Below are 20,113 nucleotides of genomic sequence, written 5' to 3'. Positions count from 1 at the left end.
TTGTGCAAAAACATTAATGTATAGAAAATACCTTGCATAATGAAAATTTGTAGAAAATATATTTTCTGATGGAATTTCTTTAGATAGAGACACAGAGAGAAGAAATGCAGATTCTATTATAATATTCCACCTACCCTTTCCCATTCTTCCTTTCCTTCCTCTTTATACTCAACAATGTAGCCAGTGATCCTAGAACCACCATCCTTTAGTGGTGGAGTCCACTCCAAGTCTACAGAAGACTTTGTCCAGTCAGTAACTTTTGGAATAGGAGGGCCAGGTGGGGCTGGAAAATATCATCACATCATTACAGCATAACAATATATTCTATGTTTTCATTAGAACATTTTCAATTTCAAAAATAGGAACCTAAGATATTTACCAATAGGATCTCTGGCAATTGCTGGATCAGATGGCATGCTTGGTGGACCAACACCAGCTGCATTAATAGCTGATACACGGAATTGATATTCAGAGCCTTCAATAAGACCTGTAACTTTGTATGAAACACCTAGTGTCATAGGTTTGATAGGATCACGGTTAACCCTGGTCCATCTCTTTCCAGTAGTTTCTTTGCGCTCCAACCAGTAACCAGTTACAGGGGAGCCACCATCATATTCTGGTTCTTCCCAGTTTACAGTCATGGAGTCACGTGTTATACTGCTAACTGTTGGCTTGTCACATGGTCCAGGAACAGCTGGGTAAAAAAAATTTACACACAGCTTGTAAAAATGCCAAAGGAAGGTGGAGACAGCTAGAGTACAAAACAGGACTATGCAAACACATGATCACAGTTCGATAAGGTGATCAGCCATCTGCATGAGACTCCTTCCCTCTTTCACTTTGCCATCCCTCCTCTGGTACATATACCTCTGTGCAACATAAAATATCTGCCCCTTAAACAACAACTGTCAAGAATTAATTTTTCTTGCCTTCCTGGATCAGTACCTTTTTTCAGTGCCCAGGCTAAACTTCCATGTTTTAGGAATGATTTTCTCTTGTCAGACTTTACATAAAAATGCTAATTTCTTTAATTGCCCTTATCTTCTTCCAAAATTGAAGACAGCAAATTGACTCTTCCAGAGCTATAAGGTCAATAATGTCTCAGCTATAACAGAATGAGCCAAATCTTATCAGATTAATTCCTATCTATGTATTCCAACCTTAAAAAGCTGGAGATTATATTTTAATTTATAACAAGGAGAAAGAAAAATATTTTAAGCACTCTGAGTGCTTTAAAGAACTAACTACTAATGCTAAAATTCTTCAAAGCATTCTAGAGAATTTACTGAAGTGAAGAGAGAAAAGCAGTAGTGGTATTAAACAGTTGTGGTACATGTACAAGAGTATGAAAACAATTTGCATCATTTGAAAGCATATTCCTACTTACTGAAAAGATTTCTTGCAGTTTCTGGTTCACTATCCAGAGGTTCTCCAATACCATATTTATTTTGTGCCATAATGCGGAACACATATTCATGGCCTTCCATCAACTTGGGAACAGTGAAGATGCATTCCTTAGGTTCATTAGTAACAGGTACCCATGTCCTCCTATTTGCTTCTTTTTTCTCAATAACATAGTTTGTAATCTTAGAACCACCATCATCTAATGGAGGAAGCCATGATATTGTCATCTTATCAGCCAAAATAGATTCAAATTTAATAGGTCCCACTGGAGGTCCAGGACGACCTAAAAGATAATTTTTTGTAAAGAATTAATTCAAACGCAATTAAAATAAAGTAACACATGAATATAATCTATATATGTAGTGTATAAAAATTCTTGATATCTACCCAGAACATTTAGTCTCATCTCCTTGGAAGCAGTTCCCAGATTATTTACAGCAGTTATAGTATACAAGCCTGTATCACTTCTGCGAGACTGCTGAATCAATAAAGTGCAAGTATCTTCACTGATGAGCTTGTTGACGTGCTGATCATACAGTACTGGTGTTTTGTCATCTGGTTTCTTTGGAGAAGCTTTCAGCCATGTTAATGTGGGGAATGGTACGCCCTTTATCTTGGCCACAATGTTAACATCTGTTCCTTCTTCAACCTCCATAAATTCTGTGAGTTCAATAGATGGTGGACCTACAATGAAATATTGAAAAAAAAATTAACATAAAAAATGCTTCATAGATGTAGAATGGAATTTGTATTTACTGGTATCAATCAGTACTTACATGTCTGGTCTTTGACAACAAGTGGGCCAACAGTGGCTGATGGCCTGCTAGGACCTGCTATATTTACAGCTTTGACCCTGAATTCATATTCTCCACCTTCTACAAGATCCTCAACAGTAAACTTTGTTTCCTCCACATCACGTCTGTTGCATTGTTTCCAAGTCTCTTTCACCTCTCCAGTACGATCCCAGCGGAGACATTCAACATTATAATGTGTAACAGGAGCTCCGCCATCATTCTTTGGTGGTTTCCATGTTAAGCTCACCGTGTTCTTGGTTACAAGGCCAATCTTTAGCTTAATAGGTGGATCAGGAGGATCTTTAAAAAGGAAACAGAAATGTGAATAAATCCATTGTACAGCACTATCTGGTTTTGAAGGAATCAAGTCAGTTTTATTTCACTTACGGATTGGATCCCTGGCCGTGGTCCGTTGGATAGTTTCTGCAGGAGGGCCAACACCAAAACGGTTTTCTGCACGTACCCGGAAGAAATACTCTTGGCCAGATATTAGATCAGGTACAACAAAGGAAGTGCTTCCACAGTTTGCATTGACTTTTGTCCAGGCTTTCCCATCAATTGTTCTTTTTTCTATAACATAGCCTCTGATTCTATCTCCACCATCATCATCTGGCATCTTCCAAGAAAGTTTACAACTTCCTCTTGTGATATCACTTACTTTTAGGTCTTTTGGTGGACCCGGCACATCTATTAAGGTAAAAACACAGCAGAAACAATTTTACATAAATATATAGAAAAATAAGAATAAAAACTCTTATTTGAACACTTCAATATGTGTAAGTCATACCAAGGACATTGACTCTGATGTGAACAGTTTTTTGTCCTGCTTTGTTCTTTGCTGTAATACTGTATCGTCCAGAATGACTTCTGTTGCACTCAGGGATGGTAATCACTGAACGTGTATCAGTTGCTTCCACCTGTGCATTATAGAAAGATAGAGAAGTTACAGATCAACTTTAATTATTTACATATGAAAAATGTAACAATACAAAAATTATTTTCTTTACCTGAGCTTCTTCAGGTATATTATGACCTCCCTCCTATAAATAAAGGGAAATAAAGTAAATATAAAGGGGATAAACTTAAATAGCTAGAAATAGATATAGAAAAAAAAGCTTTTTCTTTTATTAACCTTTGCTGTTGTCTTTGCTTTTCCTTCAAACTCCCAAAATGTTTTTGGAACTGGACGACCCTTGATAACAGCTGGGATTTTAATTGTTGTGCCAGCACGACAAGAGAGAAGATCCTGTGCTCCAATGTCAAGGAAGATTTCTGGTTCCTCTGCAAAAATATTTTAATATGTAATTTTTTAGAGCTGCTGAAAACAAATTTCTCCCAGTACTGGGCTAAATCCCCAGCCAGGCATGCAGAATGCATGTTTATGTGAGAACAGGCTGAGTGCGCCTAAAGAGAAGCTGGGAAGTGTATAAATAAAGTGAATTTGTTGCTGTCATTTCTTCATAAAATACATAGTATTTGCTCAGTATGGCTGTAGGCACTCATCAGTTTTCTAACTGATCATGCCCTGGTGATGGTCATCATGCCACTTTCCAAAATATGTACCAATCTTTTGTTACATTTTTGCATAATTATTTGATTGTTTTTGACCTGGGCCTGATTGACATTCTGCGTGAAGATTCACAGCAGTAGGTGGCATTTTGATATAAATAATTAATTCCAAGAACTCTTACCTAGAATATCTTGGACAGGTATTTCGGATGTTGCAGGACTTGGTTCTGACTCTCCAGCAGCATTTACAGCTTTCACTCTAAATCGGTATTTTCTGAGTTCTTTCAAATTGGGAACAACACATTCACATGTAGGAAAGAGTTTGTCTCCTTCATTCACCTTCTTCCAGTCAGTACTACCTTCTTCTTGCATTTCAACAATATATCCTTTTATTGGACTGCCACCATCCTTTTGTGGAGGCTTCCATGCAAGAGCTATAGTTGATTTAGTTTTGTCTTTGACTTCTGGGCAAGATGGTGGATCAGGCACAACTTGTAAAACAAAAGCAAGCAAAAATTACCTGAGAGTTAGTGTCTGTATTTTTCTGAATAGCTTCTAAAAGAATGCAAGTATTTTCATTTTTTTTCTATCATACCTAGAGTATATAATGCTAATTATACATAGTCTAAATATATTTAAGAACATGCATAATAATTACATATATTGCATATATTACATAGGAGTACTTAAGATACAATGCATAAAGATTAAACTCTAATATTTTAACAATAAAGAAAAATAATACTTTAAAAATCAGATTTTGAACTTAAATAATTTTATTCAGCAACGTTTCCATTGGTGTAATCAGAGTTTACATAAAAGAGGGTAAGAAAATTTAAATTAGGGCTAATTATCTTAAAAACAGTGAAAAATAACAAATCAGGAAACCACTTGGCATCAATTACATTTTTTAGCTTAATGCAAACATAAAGCATTGGATTAGTTGCACTAAATTCAATATAAATTGTGGTAGTATGTTGTGTTTCTAGTGTAGCATAGTGTAACATAGTCCTTAAAAGTAGTCATAGAAACTATATACTTACATATGGGATCTGCTGCTAAAGCAGGATCTGATGGTTCACTGGGAGGGCCAATTCCAGCAATATTTTCAGCCATAACTCTAAACTGGTATTCAACGCCTTCAGCCAAACGAAGCACATTAAACTCTAGACCTTTTACTGATGGTTTTGTTACTGGAGCCCTATTAACACGTGACCAATAGACACCTCCCACCTCTCTCTTCTCCAGCCAGTAGCCAGTGATTGGGGCTCCACCATTGTGCAGAGGAGGCTCCCAAGTCACCAGCATTGATGATCTAGTACGATCTAAAACTTTTGGCTTTCCAGGAGGCCCAGGAAGGCCGTAGGGATCCTTAATAACGACTTTTTCTGAGAGGCATTCATCACTTATTCCATATTTGTTTACAGCTCGCACTCTAAATTGGTATTTTTCATTTGTTGCAAGATTCCATACCTGAAAAATAAGATTTCAATCACTATTTGGCTGCTTTCAGAATAAATGTATTTGAAGTTAATTAGGGTTTTTGGCTTTAAATTCTCTGTCTCGGAATCTCATTGACCTACCTATCTGTATGCAACTACACAGCTGTATGTAATGTCCTAGGGATACTCTCATTTTGTGTGCATAGAACAAACATTAATAAAAATGTCATCATGTTTCTCTTTGCAATTGGTAAAGCTATAAATAATTCTGGGAAATGGAAAAAGTCTTCTAAACTCAGATGAAGTTAAGTGGCAAGAGAAAATAATTTATTTTCTTTTGGCAGATGAGGAAAATACACATACATGCATGGGCAACATGCATGCAGTAATTCTGGGCTCAGAATGGAGCACTAGCTCAGATAGCTACCCAAGTAGCACTTTTCATTACATGTATACTATTGTTATTTTTTATGCATTCTGAAATATATAATAAAAATATTTTATAAATTACCCCAAATCTTCTCTCAACAACACTTTTGGAGACTTCTTCCCACTCAGATTTCTTCCTACTAGCATCGCGTTTCTCAATAATGTAATGGGTAATTTCACTACCACCATTATCAACAGGAGCATCCCATGTTAAATAGCATGATTCAGCTTTAATATCAGAAACAGCAAGGTTTCTTGGTGGAGAAGGACGGTCTGTATGAAAGCAATAGAACACAGAATTACATTAAGAAAACAGTAAAAGCATTTTATTAGCTGTCATTTTATTAAAACATTGTGTCCTTACCATACACTTCAACATGCACATTGCGAAATGCAGTGCCAAGACGATTGGAAGCTCTCACAGTGTAAGTGCCTTTATCATCCCTCACTGCTGCAGGCAGGATAAGTTCAGTTTTTGCCTCACTTCTGGACACTTCTTCCTTGGTTATCTTAAGTGCACTGGATGTTTGGTCAATTAAAGCTTCATTCTTGTCCCATTCAATCTTTGGCATTGGCAGACCTGTCACATCAGCAGGAATATTAACTGGTTCTCCTGCCTTTACTTTGATAGTATCTCCTCTCACAGCCAGGCGCAATGTGACAGTTGGAGGTACTGAAAAACAGAAAAAATTGACAGCATGAAGATGGAGAGACAGAAAAATTGCCTTATAATATTTCAGAGATGTTTGTATGGATTTCTTTACAGCAGATATACCTTCATCATCTTGTATAACTACATTGAGGGGCAGTGATGGTTCACTCTCTCCAATCTCATTAACAGCTTTGACACGGAATTCGTACATGTGAAGTTCATCAAGATTTTCAACATGAAGAGATGTGGTTGGGCAGAGCCTTTTGTTAACTCTTTCATAGTCTTTTGAATCATGTCTCCTTTTCTCGACAATGTATCCTAAGACAGGACTGCCACCATCACTACGTGGAGGCTTCCAATCAAGCGTAATGGTTGATTTTGTCCTCTCCGTGTACATGAACCTCTCAGGTGCTGTTGGAGGACCTATGAACACAGATAAATCATAATGAAAAAATATATATTAGAGAATTTTTAATCATATGAATACAGTAGCTCCAGTAGCTCTGGCTTTTAAAAGCCATGTCTTTTGTATGCAAAGTATTTGAGTATGGTTATGGCTAGTAAAAAGTTTCTCTTGTATGTAGAAAAAAAGGCAACAAGTAGTGTTTCAGCAGGCAATAGTATTTCTTTACATAAAGAGCCGAGGTAGTTTTACAGAACTATTTTAGAGCTCTGACTTAAGTAATAAATCTCTTAAAGGCAGATGCACAGTAGGCACATAGGAAAGTAAATACACTACCATTACACTGAAAGCAATCCACACAGCATTACTGGAATAACTGAGTATTAACTTATATCTCTATAAATTTAAATAATTTAAAAAAAAGTTATTTTACCTAATGGATCAACTGCAAGAATGGGTCCTACTTCAACAGGTGGACCAGTACCAAACTTATTCTTGGCACTAACACGGAATTTATATTCTTGCCCCTCAACTAGACCCGTAATATCACATTTAGATCTTTCTGTGTCTATAGCTAGTCTCCACGTATGCATTTTGGCATCTTTCCGTTCCACAATGAAGCCTATGATATCACTGCCTCCATCATCTTCAGGATCAGACCAGTTAAGCAAACACATTTTTCTGTTTGTGACCACTGGCTTTAGGTCAAGGACTGGCCCAGGAACATCTGTGAAAACAAAATCAAACCAGTATGATAAACCCCAAACTTTATTTCACCAAAATAAACTTCAGTTGATTTCAGAGAATATATTTCTTACCAAATACTTCTACTCTGGTTCCTGCAGATTTGGAACCACTACTATTGGTAGCAGTAATTACATATCTTCCATGGTCTTTTCGCAATGCATTCTTAATGGTTAGCTCAGATTTTGTGCCAACATTTTCAATAACAACTCGATCTTTATCTAATTCACCCTCCTCCACAGTCCATGTAATGGTGGGCGTAGGACGCCCAGTCACAGTAGCAGGAATTTTAAGAGTTTGCCCAGCCATGATCTGAATGCCTGCTTTGACAGAAACATCCAGCTCAACAGTGGGAGGCTCTGCAGAAGAAAGTGAAATAGTTCATTAGTTCAAGGGAGAGATTCAGGTATACCTTGCTGGACATTTCTTGAAATTTCTTGAAAATGATGTGATTACAGTACCTTGAGGTTCTGCAACTGTTACAGGTTCCGTTTCACCAGGTGGTCCTTCTCCAGCTGCATTAAGTGCAGTAACCCGGAGTTTATAGTCTGCACCTTCTCTGACTTCTTTAACGGTGTACTGTCGAACCTTAATAGGTTTCTCTGTGCAACGTGACCATTCTTTTACCCCCACCAGTTGTTTGTATACATGGTAACCAGTGATATCTCCACCACCATTATACACAGGAGGTTCCCATTCTAACTCAATAGCAGTTGAGCTTGAATCAGCAACCCTTGGAATGGGTGGACCAGGTGGCACTATAAAAAAATAAATGTAAATCAAAGTTAAAGGCTATTAATCCTATTCTGTCATCTCTCTGCTACTAACTTCTGTCAAGTTACTTACTTATTGGGTCCTGTGCAGTTTTTGGATCTGATGGTGGACTAAATTTACCAGGGCCAGCTGCATTTTCAGCACATACTCTAAATATATAGGTTAATCCTTCCAAAAGTCCTTCAACTTTCATTTGCAGAGCATTCACAAGGTTTCTGTTCACCCGAGCCCAATGAGTGCTATTAATTTCACGTTTTTCAATCCAATATCCTAAGATAGGGCTGCCGTTGTCTTTTGGTTCATTCCATTTAACCAACATACTGTTGCTGGTAACATCTTCCACCTCAGGCTTATTAGGTGGATCTGGTGGAGCTGAAAAAAAATTGGTAATTTTGCCATCAATACTGTCTTATTCAGAGGTGAAGTTTAATTTTATCTATCTTAGCCTAGCAAGCTAAGAGAGAACAAAGGTATGAGAAATGACTAATTTTAAGTCATTCTTAAATTCACCTATTCTCTTTCTTAGTAACTTTGACTACTAACAGTAACTAGTAATCAATGAAACTTGATGTGGTTCCCCTTCTGGGAAGAATACCAGTTTACCAAACACAGAATGTTAGGATTTAGAAGTTACTTTTTCAAGTTAAAGGTTTATAACAGTGACAGTTATCTCTTTATTATTAAAATTAGAATGCCTTTTAATAATTCCCTTTATCTCAATGGTCTAAAATATGCAATAGATAATAATTACATTGCTCAAGCTTCTCCTAGGAAACATTCAGATGGATGAAGCTGAGTGTTCTAAGAGTTTGTCTAATTTTAGAGTCATTTTCTAAAAGGACTGTATTTCAAAATTAACACAAAACTTACAGAAAGGATCTTTTGCTGTCATTGGTTTTGAAACACATGGTGGCCCTGCCCCAACTCTATTTTCGGCACATATACGGAAGAGGTATTCTTTTCCTTCAATCAGTTTTGTCACATGGAATTTGCAATGCCTGAGTGTTGAACTGACAGTGACCCAGCCCATTTCAGCTTTTGTATTGTCTTTCTTTTCCAGTACATAGTTCAGGATTTCACTTCCACCATCATCAAGGGGAGGCTCCCACTTGCAAATGACAGAATTTTTCCTCACATCTTCAAAAACAAAGTTGATTGGAGGCCCAGGTGTATCTGTTTATAAAGCAAGCAAAAATGATGAGCACCCTTCTTGTGCACTTCTTATCCAACACTCTGAACAAGAAGGTGTTTATGAGGACTTCACTACATACCTAACACATTGACTTCACAGGAGGCCTTCGCAACACCATGATCATTTTCCACTTTAATTGTAAATGTGCCATGGTCAGCTCTGATGGAGTCACGAATTGATAATACAGACTCTCCTTCTTTGTGATTGTCAATACTCATACGTTCCGGCAGTGAAAGCTGAAAAGGTTCCTCTTCTTCAGCTTCACCCTTCTTCTTCCTGGTATACTTTGCTACTCTCTTTTTGATTTCTTCTGGTCTGATAATTTCATCATTCCTCAGCCAAGTGATAGATGGATAAGGTGACCCTGAAATATGGGCCTCAAGTATGATCTCATCACCTCGCTTCACCTCAAGGCCAGACTGTAGGTTTGCAGCAAGGAAGACTTTTGGAGCATCTATACAGAATGAAAATGGAATACAGAATGAAAATGGAGAGTAGAATCTTCCCATATGTTTGAGGCTCTATGGCAATTACAACAAGCAAAGAAATAAGCAAATCATACCAATAGGATCCACAGCTTTCACAAAAGGAGTAATACGAGAAGGCTCACTGATGCCGGCAGCATTCTCAGCACGAACACGAAACTGGTATTCCTTTCCTTCCTCAAGACCTTTCACTGGATATGTTAATAGAGGTACCAGATAGTCATTGCACCTCTCCCACCTCTCCTTGCCCTTAGCAAGCTTTTCTATTATATAGCCCATAATCTTGCTTCCACCATCAAACAGGGGTGGTTTCCATGTAAGTGTTACTGATTTTGATGTTGGATTATGGACCTCAAGGTCAACAGGAGGATCTGGAGGCTCTGTGGAGTAGTAGCAAACAAGAGATCATGTAAGAAAAGAAACTATGAAGCATTTAGTTAAAAATCAACCTGCTAGGTCATTTACTAGTAAAAACTTACGTTTTGGATCTTCTGCAATGATTGGGTTTCTTAGTTCAAGATATTCACCTCCTCCAATCTTATTGACAGCTTTAACACGGAAATAATATTCACAGTTTGGGATAAGATCTTTGACTTGCCAAGAAAGCTTGTTTTCACCAGACATGACTGGGATATATGTTCTACGACCAGCTTCTCTGCGTTCCAGAACATAATGCAGAATAGGAGTACCGCCATCAAAGTCTGGAGGTTCCCAGGTTACCTTGCATGAATTCTTAGTTACATCACTTGCCTTAATGTCTTTACACTGTCCAGGTGGACCTGTTTTAAATAATGATAAGTAAATATATTAATGCAATAAGAACCAAAATAGATGGGAAACTCATACAAATATGATGTCACATTGCATTTTTTTGCTTTGCAGAAAGCAGACCAAAATCACAAATGTTGGCTACACAGTATATATATGTATATAGTATATATATACATAGTATATATATGAATTTGTGTTCATAAAGGTGAAAAATATTAAGAATTCTTGTAAGATTGCTTATATTTATATGCTTTACTAGCCATAGTTGTAGCTTTGAAAAGCCACAGACCAATTAGGCCTATCTGGGGCAAAGTGGTTATTGCTTTGGGTTTTTTAATATTAAATGTGTTTATGGCAATCTACATGGTATCTGAGTTGAAGCAATTCCTCCACATTGCAGAAAAGGAATGTTTCTAGTCCTTTTTTCTGTCATCTGGGGGGCTTAAATGGAGATAAGTATCTCTTCCAAAATGGAAGAAGTCTAGTTACCTATGACTTTGACATTGACTGAGCCAGTTGTTGATGCCAGCTTGTTCTCCAATGTGATAGTGTAAACACCAGCATCAGCATGGTCACTGTCTGTGACTTCAAGCAATGCAGAGGTGTAGTCACTCTTCATTGTTGTTCTGTCACCAGCTTTCAGCTCTTTGCCATCTTTGTGCCAGGTTATCGTTGGGGATGGAACAGCTCTGAAGGGTACAGGGATACTTAATTTCTGTCCTTTAACAACAACAATGTCATGAGTCTTCAGATCAATGGTTGGATTACCTATGAAAGTAAACATAATATTATTAGAAAGTTGCCAAACACCCAAAGTCTTTCTTCAGTCATCAGTTACACATATCTGAAAAAAGTAAAGCTATACTTACAGTCTGGATCTTTGGCAACAACTTTTTCTGAGATATCTGATGGCTCACTAGCTCCAACAGCATTGACAGCTCTGACTCTCAGCACATACTCCTTGTCTGGAACAACACCTTCTTCCACTTTGCATTTTAGATCTTTTATTGGACGAGAATTGATGCGCATCCATTTTTCTGTTCCTGCTTCACACATCTCAACATTGTACCCAATAATAGGGCTTCCACCATTCTTCTCTGGTGGTTTCCATGCAATGGAAATATGCTTTCGACCTGCATCTGTGACATGTAAATCCTGAGGAGGTGAAGGAGGGCCTGCAAAAATGGAATAGGATTGTGTCATTTTTTTTCCCCAGAGTATCTGTACTACATCGTACACTGCTTCTATAATTAACATACTGCATATTACACTGCTACTTACTTGTTGGATCTTCAATACGAATGAGGTCAGTTGGTTCACTTGGGTGACCACAGCCAGCTTCATTTTCTGCACGAACCTGGAACTGCACATCTGTACCTTCAATGACATCAGTCACTCTGAAATTGCAGTCTGGACCAGCTGTCTTGCCAGCTTTTACCCAGCGGGTGGCTAGTTTTTCTTTCTTTTCAATAACATATCTGATAAATAGGGGAAAATACAATCAGGCACTTGAAATATGAACACTTCAGATTTCCTGCTCAATAAAATAGGCTGAGAGAGATTGGAATAATGTAGCCAATGAAAAAATAGAGAGAGAGATGGGTGACAAACTCAGTGACCTTATCTTCACATATCAGCCACATAGTTCTGGTAATTCTTGGATGTAATGGGGCTGATATTACTGACAGACCCAATTTTGAGAGCCTGTTCCTAAACTTCTGCTTTGTTCTCAAGCTTTGGAGAGCTGCAGAGGTGAAGGAAAGGGCATCTAAGCTATATCTGTATCTTTGCTGGTTTGGATCTCTGTAGCAAAGTCTACCAAGCATGTTTGCAGATACCATCTGTGGGGTCTTTAGCCATCAAAATTCCTTCTATAATAGGCTATGGGAAAGTGAAGCAAATTAAGTGGTTTAGGGTGTTGCTTCAGGCAGATCTCTGTAGTTATCAGTTTGTTTAAGACAAGCTTACTGTTTGAGGGAAGGAAAGGAAGAGTGAAAATATGAAGAAGAAAAATCTAGCTTGGATTCAAGGAGACAGAGGGGATTTAGGGTAAATTTTGGAGGAGAGATACTTGAAAAAAATCACAGAAAAGGAGAACTTAAAAGAAATCCAAGGGAAGAAAATAGTCTGTTTGACAAGCATAATGAAGAAGAGAGTAACAGAAAAGAAATGAGGCTCTGTCGTTGCTGATTGTATGTAGTTTGAATGAGAAACTGAGGCAGAAGGAAAATGTACAATATTATTTGGTAAATGGGGCCAAGTGGCTGCAGCTCTGAAGGAGCCAGAGGCCATGTCTGCATTAAAGCCAGCTGGGTTTTGTGTACAACGTGATTTTATCCCATTCCTTTAAATGACATTTAGAGGATGGTTATACACATCCATTTTCTATGCAGATTATAATTTATATTTACATAACTCACATTTTTTTGAAATCAGAACCTTAATAATGTGACCATATGGTATCTGTTTTACATTCCATTCCCCTCTTTTTCACTTAAAACACATTCACTTAAATTTTAAACATTTTGAGAGAAATGTCATGTCTTCATTTATGAAAAATTTTTCACCTACAGGAAACATTACACAAACCTCTAATGATCTTACCTTTGAATTGGTCTGCCACCATCATTCTTAGGGGGTTCCCATTTCAAATCAACATGACCTTTTGTCACTTCAACTATTGTAAGAGCATATGGAGGGCCAGGGGTTGCTAAAGAAAAAAAAAATTCAAATTAGAAGAAAAGGAACCCATTGAGTGGTTTCTACTGGTCTCTCAGCAAGCAAATCTGGAACTTACTGAAAGTATCTTTAGCAAGCACTGAATCTTCAATTTCACAATAGTCACTCTGTCCAATGGCATTTTCAGCAGCCACACGGAACACATACAAAGAGCCTTCAGTCAGTGGGCTCACTGTGTACTTGATATCTTTCACTGTTGTATCAACTGTCTGCCAGCCTTTTCGCCTTACATCTCTCTTTTCAACAATGTAGTTGGTAATTGGGGAACCCCCATCTTTTTCTGGTACTGTCCATTTAAGATCTGCTGTGTTTTTTGTAATATTAATAACCTCAAGCCATCGAGGTGGTGAAGGAGGATCTGTAAAATAGTGAAAGAAGGAAAAACAGGTTAGTCTATTCCTCCTTAAAAATGCTTAGAAGACAGGGAACTCTGCAATACAGAAACTATTAAAACTTCCTATTTTCATAGCTAAAATAGTACACTTTAATATTTCATAAGCCTATAACAGTTTACCTGGTAACTAAAAGGTAGGTAGATATAGAGCTTTTTATTTCTAAAGATAGAGATAGTGAATTTGCAGTAGCAGCACATTTTGAAACACTACTCACAAAGCCTCTCCTTGCACAGCACAGGGTCACTGGGTTCACTGGGCTCACTCTCCCCAGCCTTGTTCACAGCTCTTACACGGAATGAATATTCTTGTTTCTCCATAAGCCCTTTGAGAAAATGTTCAGTTGTGGGAACTCCTTCAGCCACTCTCACCCACTCGTCTGTTCCAGTCTTTAATAATTCAATGACATAAGATTCGATCTTTGCCCCTCCATCATGTTCTGGCTTTGTCCAGTTCAGGAATAATGATGTCTTGCCAACATCTTTCACAGTTGGCTTTCCAGGGGGCCATGGTGGATCTAGACAAAAGTCAGATAATAATTAGATCACTGAAAACAAAGAAATAATTTGATTTTTTGTTAAATTAATCCATGAAAAAAAAGTGTTTATTATACCAATTGCGTCTTTCACTAAGATTGGCTCTGTTTCCTTGCTTGGCTTTCCAGGTCCTGCTAGATTCTCTGCCAAGACACGGAACTTGTATTTCTTCTTGTTTGTAAGACCTTTAACTCTGAAATCAAAAGTAAATTTGATTAAACCAAATCTACTTATTTACTCATGCTTAAAACATTATCCCCTCTACTCTTTGTACTATTATTTACTGAGAAAGCCTGAAAATACCTAAGGTAGTGCTAATGTTGTTATATGAAAATGTAAGCATTCAAAATAGGCATATATTGTCAGCAGTAAAATGGTATGCTGTCACACAGAAATCAATGTTTTCAGAGCCGTCATACATTTTTTCATGTCCCATGACTGTTAGTCAATACAAGTATCAGGAGAAAAAAAAGGAAGATTTTTGCCAAAAAGAGGCATGAGATGGTTATATCTACTCTTTTAGAATGTCTTATGAGTAACCACAGGGAGCAACTGAAAACAAAGCATAGAAATTGTTAACTGTAATGATTTTTTAAAAAAAGAAGAGATGATTCAGTATTCTATAAAGACTTTCTTATTTAAAACTAATCATCAGAGAAAGAGTATGTCACTAGATATTAGTTGAATCTAAACTTATGGAAGCAAGCAAAAAAGAACAAGAACAATGCAGGACTTGTTTGAAAGGTTATTGTTACATTTTTACGTTTCTGTTACCTATTTCAGATTAAAGTGACTATAGTCTTACTTGAATGTTGTATCTTTCACCGGCATTTTATTGCATTTTATCCATTTATCCTGCTCAGGATCATATCTTTCAACCCAGTAGCCAGTGATGGGGCTGCCACCATCTTCATCTGGTTCATTCCATGTTAGCGTCACTGAATCTTTAGTGACCTCTATAGGCTTGAGACCTGTTGGAGGCCCTGGTGGATCTGTATAAATTAATAAATTAAAAAAAATACCATCACACATATGTATTTTTTCTGTTAATATATTTACATAATTTAACATTAATTTAATGCACTAACCAAATGAATATTTAGCAATGATGGGGTTACACTGTGCTGGCTCCCCAATACCATACATGTTCTCGGCACTGACTCGGAACACATATTCTTTATGAGGAATTAAATTGGTAGCTCTGAATTTTGTATCCTTAATAGTTGATGACAACTTGTGCCATATTTCACTGTCTGTAGCTCTTCTCTCAAGGACGTAGTTGGTAATTTTAGAACCCCCATCATCTCGGGGAGGATTCCATGTCAGAAGGCAGGATTCATTTGTAATTTCTGATACATCAAATGCAGCTGGTGGACCAGGTTTATCTGTAGAGGAGAAGGTATAAATGTTAATCTTTTCTGCTTCCATACCTCAGTACTTACTGATGATTTCTTTAAACAAAGTAAAATACATGCATACCGAGAACATTAACTTCAACAACAGCAGTAGCACGTCCACTGGAATTAACAGCTTCTATAATATAGGTTCCACTGTCGCTTCTCTTGCTGTCTATAATAGCGACTGTAGAACGATTAGGTTTGGTTTCAATGGTGATTCTATTGTCAGGTCTCAGAATTTTATCAGCCTTGGTCCAAGTAATCTGGGGTTCAGGCTTTCCAGTTACTTTAGCGGGCAGCTCAATTTTAGTTCCAGCTTTCACAGTAAGTCCAGCAAGCAGTTTCACATCTAAGAAAATTTCTGGGGCCTCTGATTTAGGAGAAAATTAAAATATTGTTATAGAAACAGTATTTCAAGGACTGGTAAAAAGAAAGCAGCTACTGTAATTCACTGATTAATGTAATTACCTTTTGCATCAATGGCCTGAATATCATCTGTTGGCTTGCTTGGCTTACTAGCTCCTATTCTGTTCAAAGCCTTAACCCGATATGCATACCACTCTCCTTCCTTGAGTTTTGTTACTTCCATTCTGTTAGTTAAAAAAAAAATCCAAATATTTAAAGTGGTAAGAATGGTATGTTTAGTTAAAATGATGTATCTTCTGATTTTAATTTACTTACTTTGTTTCAATAACAGGCTCCCCACATGTCTCCCACTTGTCTGTGCCACGCTGGGATTTTTCTACCAAATAGCCCTTGATGCGGGCACCACCATCATACTTGGGGGGCTCCCATGTTAAGAAGATTCCTTTTGATGTTGGATTTCTCCACTTAACATTCTCTGGTGGATCAGGCACCGCTATTAAAAATTAAATACATATAGGACCTCAGAAACCAATCTAAGAAAGATATTTTGTCCATATTTTCTTAAAGAAAATCAGCAAGATAAGACAATGCAAAAAGATGACTCACTTGCTGGTGCTGACATATTTACAGGTTCATCAATATATGCGGGTTCTCCTGGGCCACATTTGTTGCATGCAGAAACTCTAAATAAATATTCTTTGCCTTGTATGAGGTCAGGTACAGTGAACTCTTGGTCAACAACATGATCCATAACCTAAGGAGAAGGAAGACTCCAATGTGTTTATTTAAAGTTTGTTCCCAAAGAGCAATTGACCAAAATACTACACAAAATTCAGTAGCATGTGTAGAAACAATATAGGAAATAGGAACTGGAATGAGAAAGAATGAACTTACTTTGGTCCATGTTTTCCGGCTTACTTCACGTTTTTCAATTACATAGCCAGTCACTGGACTTCCACCATCATCTTCTGGAGGTTCCCATGACAGCTGTACTGTATTCTTGATTACGTCTAAAACTTTAAGTTCTCTTGGTGCACTTGGGCAATCTAAAAATCACACAAATTGTACTAATTATTTTATAATCAGGGTTTGTCAGATGATCTCTATTTCATTGGTCTGCCGAAAGACTTATTCTATTTAGACACTCTTCCTTAAATGGCAAACAGTTGGATACTGAAAACTAAAAAAAAAAAAAAAAAATCTTTTAAAAGATGTATTTCTATTTTTTAATTACTGTTTAATATATCTGGTTTACTGAAAGTTGTGTCATTTGTCATTTGTCATCATGAACAATTAGATTTTAGCAAGTCAAATATGGAATAGTAGTGGTAAAATATAACATGTCCACTTACCAATGACATTAACACTAATTTCTCCTGAAACGGATGATACAGGATTTTCTAATGTTAAGGTGTAAATTCCCTTGTCTGGACGTTCACTTGGAGTAATTACAAGCTCTGCAAAGGCTGCAGTGGTCTTCATTGTTACACGATCACCCTTTTCTAAGACTTGGTCACCAAAAGACCATGTGGCAGTTGGCACAGGGTAGCCAGCGATAGGAACACGGATCTTGATTGGCTCTGGGACAAAAACTTCCAGACCATCTTTAAACGCACTTAAGTCCATTGTAGGTCCAACTAGAAAAAAAGGAATATAGATTCCATGAAATATTTTCAGATGTTCTGCTCAAGATAGCTGTGTTGAGATGCTGACCCTAACTGCATCTCAGTCATCTTGCTGGAGCTGTCTATGCCCAGCTGTCGCTTCTCACTCCTTTTCTCTTCCAGCTAGATGTTTTTTAGAAATACTTGAGATCATAAGGTAGCTTAGCATTATCAGGTGGGAGATCTGATTTACCCTTTTATATTAAAACTTTACATTATTTTGAATTTTTCTGTCCTACCTTTCTCTTATTCTGTCTCCTTCCACCTCCCACACAGCTAGGTCAGGACACAAAAGGCCATATCTTGCTCTTCAGTCAGCCTAGTAAGTCTCTACCTAATAGTGCAGCATCATAGTAGTACACTGCATGTAGTGCAGTGCATCTACAGAACTGGTTATAGAGGAGAAATAACCCAGAATCTCAAAGGCTCTAAGGCTCTTCCTACCAGTTGGCATAACAGTCATGTGGTGAAAGATATGCATATTGGCCACATGATGCACTTTACCTGTGTGTCTTATCTGATTAATTATCTTTAATAAATAGAATACAGCTTACCAAAAGTATCATCTGCAGTTAATGGTCCAATAGCCTCAGCTGGGTCAGACACACCAGCTGCATTTTCTGCTGAAACTCTGTAGTAATAACTGGATCCTGGTTTCAATCCAGTTACCTAAAAAGCACAAATACTCATTTAGTAACTAATGTTGAGGATGATCTGCACATTCTCAGCACTTTGTTGACGAATGAAATATCCTACCTTAAAAGTAAGAGCAGGTACTAGTTTTGGGTTACAGCGGATCCATTTGTCTGTTCCTTCTTCCTGCCTTTCAATAATGTAGCCCAAGATTGGACTTCCGCCATCTTTTAGAGGAGGTTCCCATATGAGCTGCACAGATGACTTAGTTTGATCTGAATGATCAAGGTTAATGGGAGGACTTGGTCTCTCTGAAAATAATTTGAGAGAAACAAATATTAGCAACTGATAAAGGATTATGGTTCTGCATATAATCTGTCCATACCTTAAAGCATTATTTTTAAAATCTTTGCATCATCTTTTCTAAACCATTTTTTAGATTGAGATTGTCTCCTAATTTCAGAGCAGAAATATTTGGAGTTCCTACTGGACCAAGTGATAGTGAGGTACTTCTGACATGTCTAAAGGACAAAAGTAGGAAAAATCTAACTCTGTACACAAAACTTTCAGCTCACACATTTCTTAATTGAATTTGTGGCCTTTCCTGCACACATACTATATAAATTGTCAAAATGTCCATTTTTCATAAGGCAATCACAACCAATGCTTGCAAACTTACCAACTGGGTCCATAATTTTTACTGCACGTGTAGCAGGACTTGGTTTGCCAACTCCAACTATGTTTTGAGCTCTTACTCTGAAGAAATATTCTTCATTTTCCACAACATCAGTCAAGATAGCTGACAACTCATCAGCTCCAGTGGTCATAGTTGGCTCCCACTTGATGGAAGCTCTGTTACGCAGTTCAATAACGTAGCCAGTAATTGGAGATCCTCCATCATACTCAGGTGGTTCCCAGGTAAGTGTAGCTCCAAACCTGTTCACATCGGTAACTTGTACATTTTGAGGAGGACCGGGAACTTCTGCATTTTATTTTAGGGAGAAAAAGGAAAAACAAAGTATGTGTTCTTTTATCTATTAATAGAGTTTGCATTGCTTTTCTCACACTGTCACTAAACACTGGGTTATTCATAACTTCTGCTTACCAAATTTGCTCTTAGCTTCCACAGGTCTGTCTGTTTCCACGGGCTCACCAGTACCCACTCTGTTCCGTGCACTGACACGGAAGAGGTACTCAACTCCTCCTTTTTGAAGTCCAGTAACAGTGTATTCACAATTTTCAGCACGATCAGTGACCACAATCCAGGTCTTACGCTTGATATCACGTCTTTCAACGACATAGCCAATGATTTTACTTCCACCATCACTTTCTGGTTCCTGCCAGGCAAGGCCAACTTCACCATCATAAGTTTCAGTGACTTCCAAGTTTCTAACTGGACCTGGAACATCTAAAAAACATATGAACAATATTTTAGGGTATTCCATCTTTTTTTTTTTTTACTTTGGCTTAAAGAAATAAAAGCAAGGTCTTAATATTGGGATCACTTACCAATGACCTCTACATTGATGAATGCTTCTGCTTGGCCATGTTTGTTTCGAAGTATAACCTTGTATCTTCCTTTATCTGATTTCTTTGCTTCAAAAATTTTGAAGGTAGTGCAGTCAGTTGTTGTATCGACAGTTGTTGTGGGCAGGCTTTCCTCTCCTTTCAACCACTCTGCTTCTGCTCTTGGATAGGCATCATATGGAACAGTCATGGTTAAAGGCTTTCCAACATCAACGACAAGATTTTGATCACCAGTCTTGATTCTAGGTGCAGCTAAAGAA

At 37.6% G+C, this 20,113-nt stretch overlaps 1 protein-coding gene across 1 annotated transcript in view; it reads right to left on the bottom strand.

Annotated features, from left to right (window-relative positions):
* Window positions 1-20,113, bottom strand: part of TTN (titin) — a 249,629-nt gene that overhangs the window by 65,235 nt on the left and 164,281 nt on the right. Inside the window, exons 210-251 of the mRNA XM_067298992.1 lie at window positions 19,836-20,105; window positions 19,432-19,734; window positions 19,002-19,308; window positions 18,450-18,633; window positions 18,248-18,362; window positions 17,382-17,666; window positions 16,924-17,075; window positions 16,636-16,783; window positions 16,345-16,522; window positions 16,132-16,253; window positions 15,746-16,033; window positions 15,355-15,651; window positions 15,072-15,258; window positions 14,344-14,459; window positions 13,948-14,247; window positions 13,397-13,696; window positions 13,204-13,309; window positions 11,881-12,077; window positions 11,469-11,774; window positions 11,089-11,367; window positions 10,308-10,607; window positions 9,906-10,208; window positions 9,423-9,797; window positions 9,022-9,324; window positions 8,224-8,523; window positions 7,839-8,135; window positions 7,452-7,736; window positions 7,067-7,360; window positions 6,354-6,653; window positions 5,943-6,251; window positions 5,661-5,851; window positions 4,751-5,180; window positions 3,890-4,198; window positions 3,331-3,479; window positions 3,206-3,238; window positions 2,986-3,115; window positions 2,586-2,885; window positions 2,181-2,498; window positions 1,792-2,088; window positions 1,388-1,687; window positions 380-694; window positions 135-283 (exon numbers count right to left, since the gene is read on the bottom strand). Of these exons, the coding sequence (XP_067155093.1) occupies window positions 135-283; window positions 380-694; window positions 1,388-1,687; window positions 1,792-2,088; window positions 2,181-2,498; window positions 2,586-2,885; window positions 2,986-3,115; window positions 3,206-3,238; window positions 3,331-3,479; window positions 3,890-4,198; window positions 4,751-5,180; window positions 5,661-5,851; window positions 5,943-6,251; window positions 6,354-6,653; window positions 7,067-7,360; window positions 7,452-7,736; window positions 7,839-8,135; window positions 8,224-8,523; window positions 9,022-9,324; window positions 9,423-9,797; window positions 9,906-10,208; window positions 10,308-10,607; window positions 11,089-11,367; window positions 11,469-11,774; window positions 11,881-12,077; window positions 13,204-13,309; window positions 13,397-13,696; window positions 13,948-14,247; window positions 14,344-14,459; window positions 15,072-15,258; window positions 15,355-15,651; window positions 15,746-16,033; window positions 16,132-16,253; window positions 16,345-16,522; window positions 16,636-16,783; window positions 16,924-17,075; window positions 17,382-17,666; window positions 18,248-18,362; window positions 18,450-18,633; window positions 19,002-19,308; window positions 19,432-19,734; window positions 19,836-20,105 (10,427 nt within the window). The remainder of the gene's footprint in view (window positions 1-134; window positions 284-379; window positions 695-1,387; window positions 1,688-1,791; window positions 2,089-2,180; window positions 2,499-2,585; window positions 2,886-2,985; window positions 3,116-3,205; window positions 3,239-3,330; window positions 3,480-3,889; window positions 4,199-4,750; window positions 5,181-5,660; window positions 5,852-5,942; window positions 6,252-6,353; window positions 6,654-7,066; window positions 7,361-7,451; window positions 7,737-7,838; window positions 8,136-8,223; window positions 8,524-9,021; window positions 9,325-9,422; window positions 9,798-9,905; window positions 10,209-10,307; window positions 10,608-11,088; window positions 11,368-11,468; window positions 11,775-11,880; window positions 12,078-13,203; window positions 13,310-13,396; window positions 13,697-13,947; window positions 14,248-14,343; window positions 14,460-15,071; window positions 15,259-15,354; window positions 15,652-15,745; window positions 16,034-16,131; window positions 16,254-16,344; window positions 16,523-16,635; window positions 16,784-16,923; window positions 17,076-17,381; window positions 17,667-18,247; window positions 18,363-18,449; window positions 18,634-19,001; window positions 19,309-19,431; window positions 19,735-19,835; window positions 20,106-20,113) is intronic.

This window comes from Apteryx mantelli, chromosome 6 (assembly GCF_036417845.1).
Source record: "Apteryx mantelli isolate bAptMan1 chromosome 6, bAptMan1.hap1, whole genome shotgun sequence".
Lineage (NCBI taxonomy): Eukaryota > Metazoa > Chordata > Aves > Apterygiformes > Apterygidae > Apteryx > Apteryx mantelli.
This window is presented reverse-complemented; position numbering and strand designations above follow the sequence as displayed.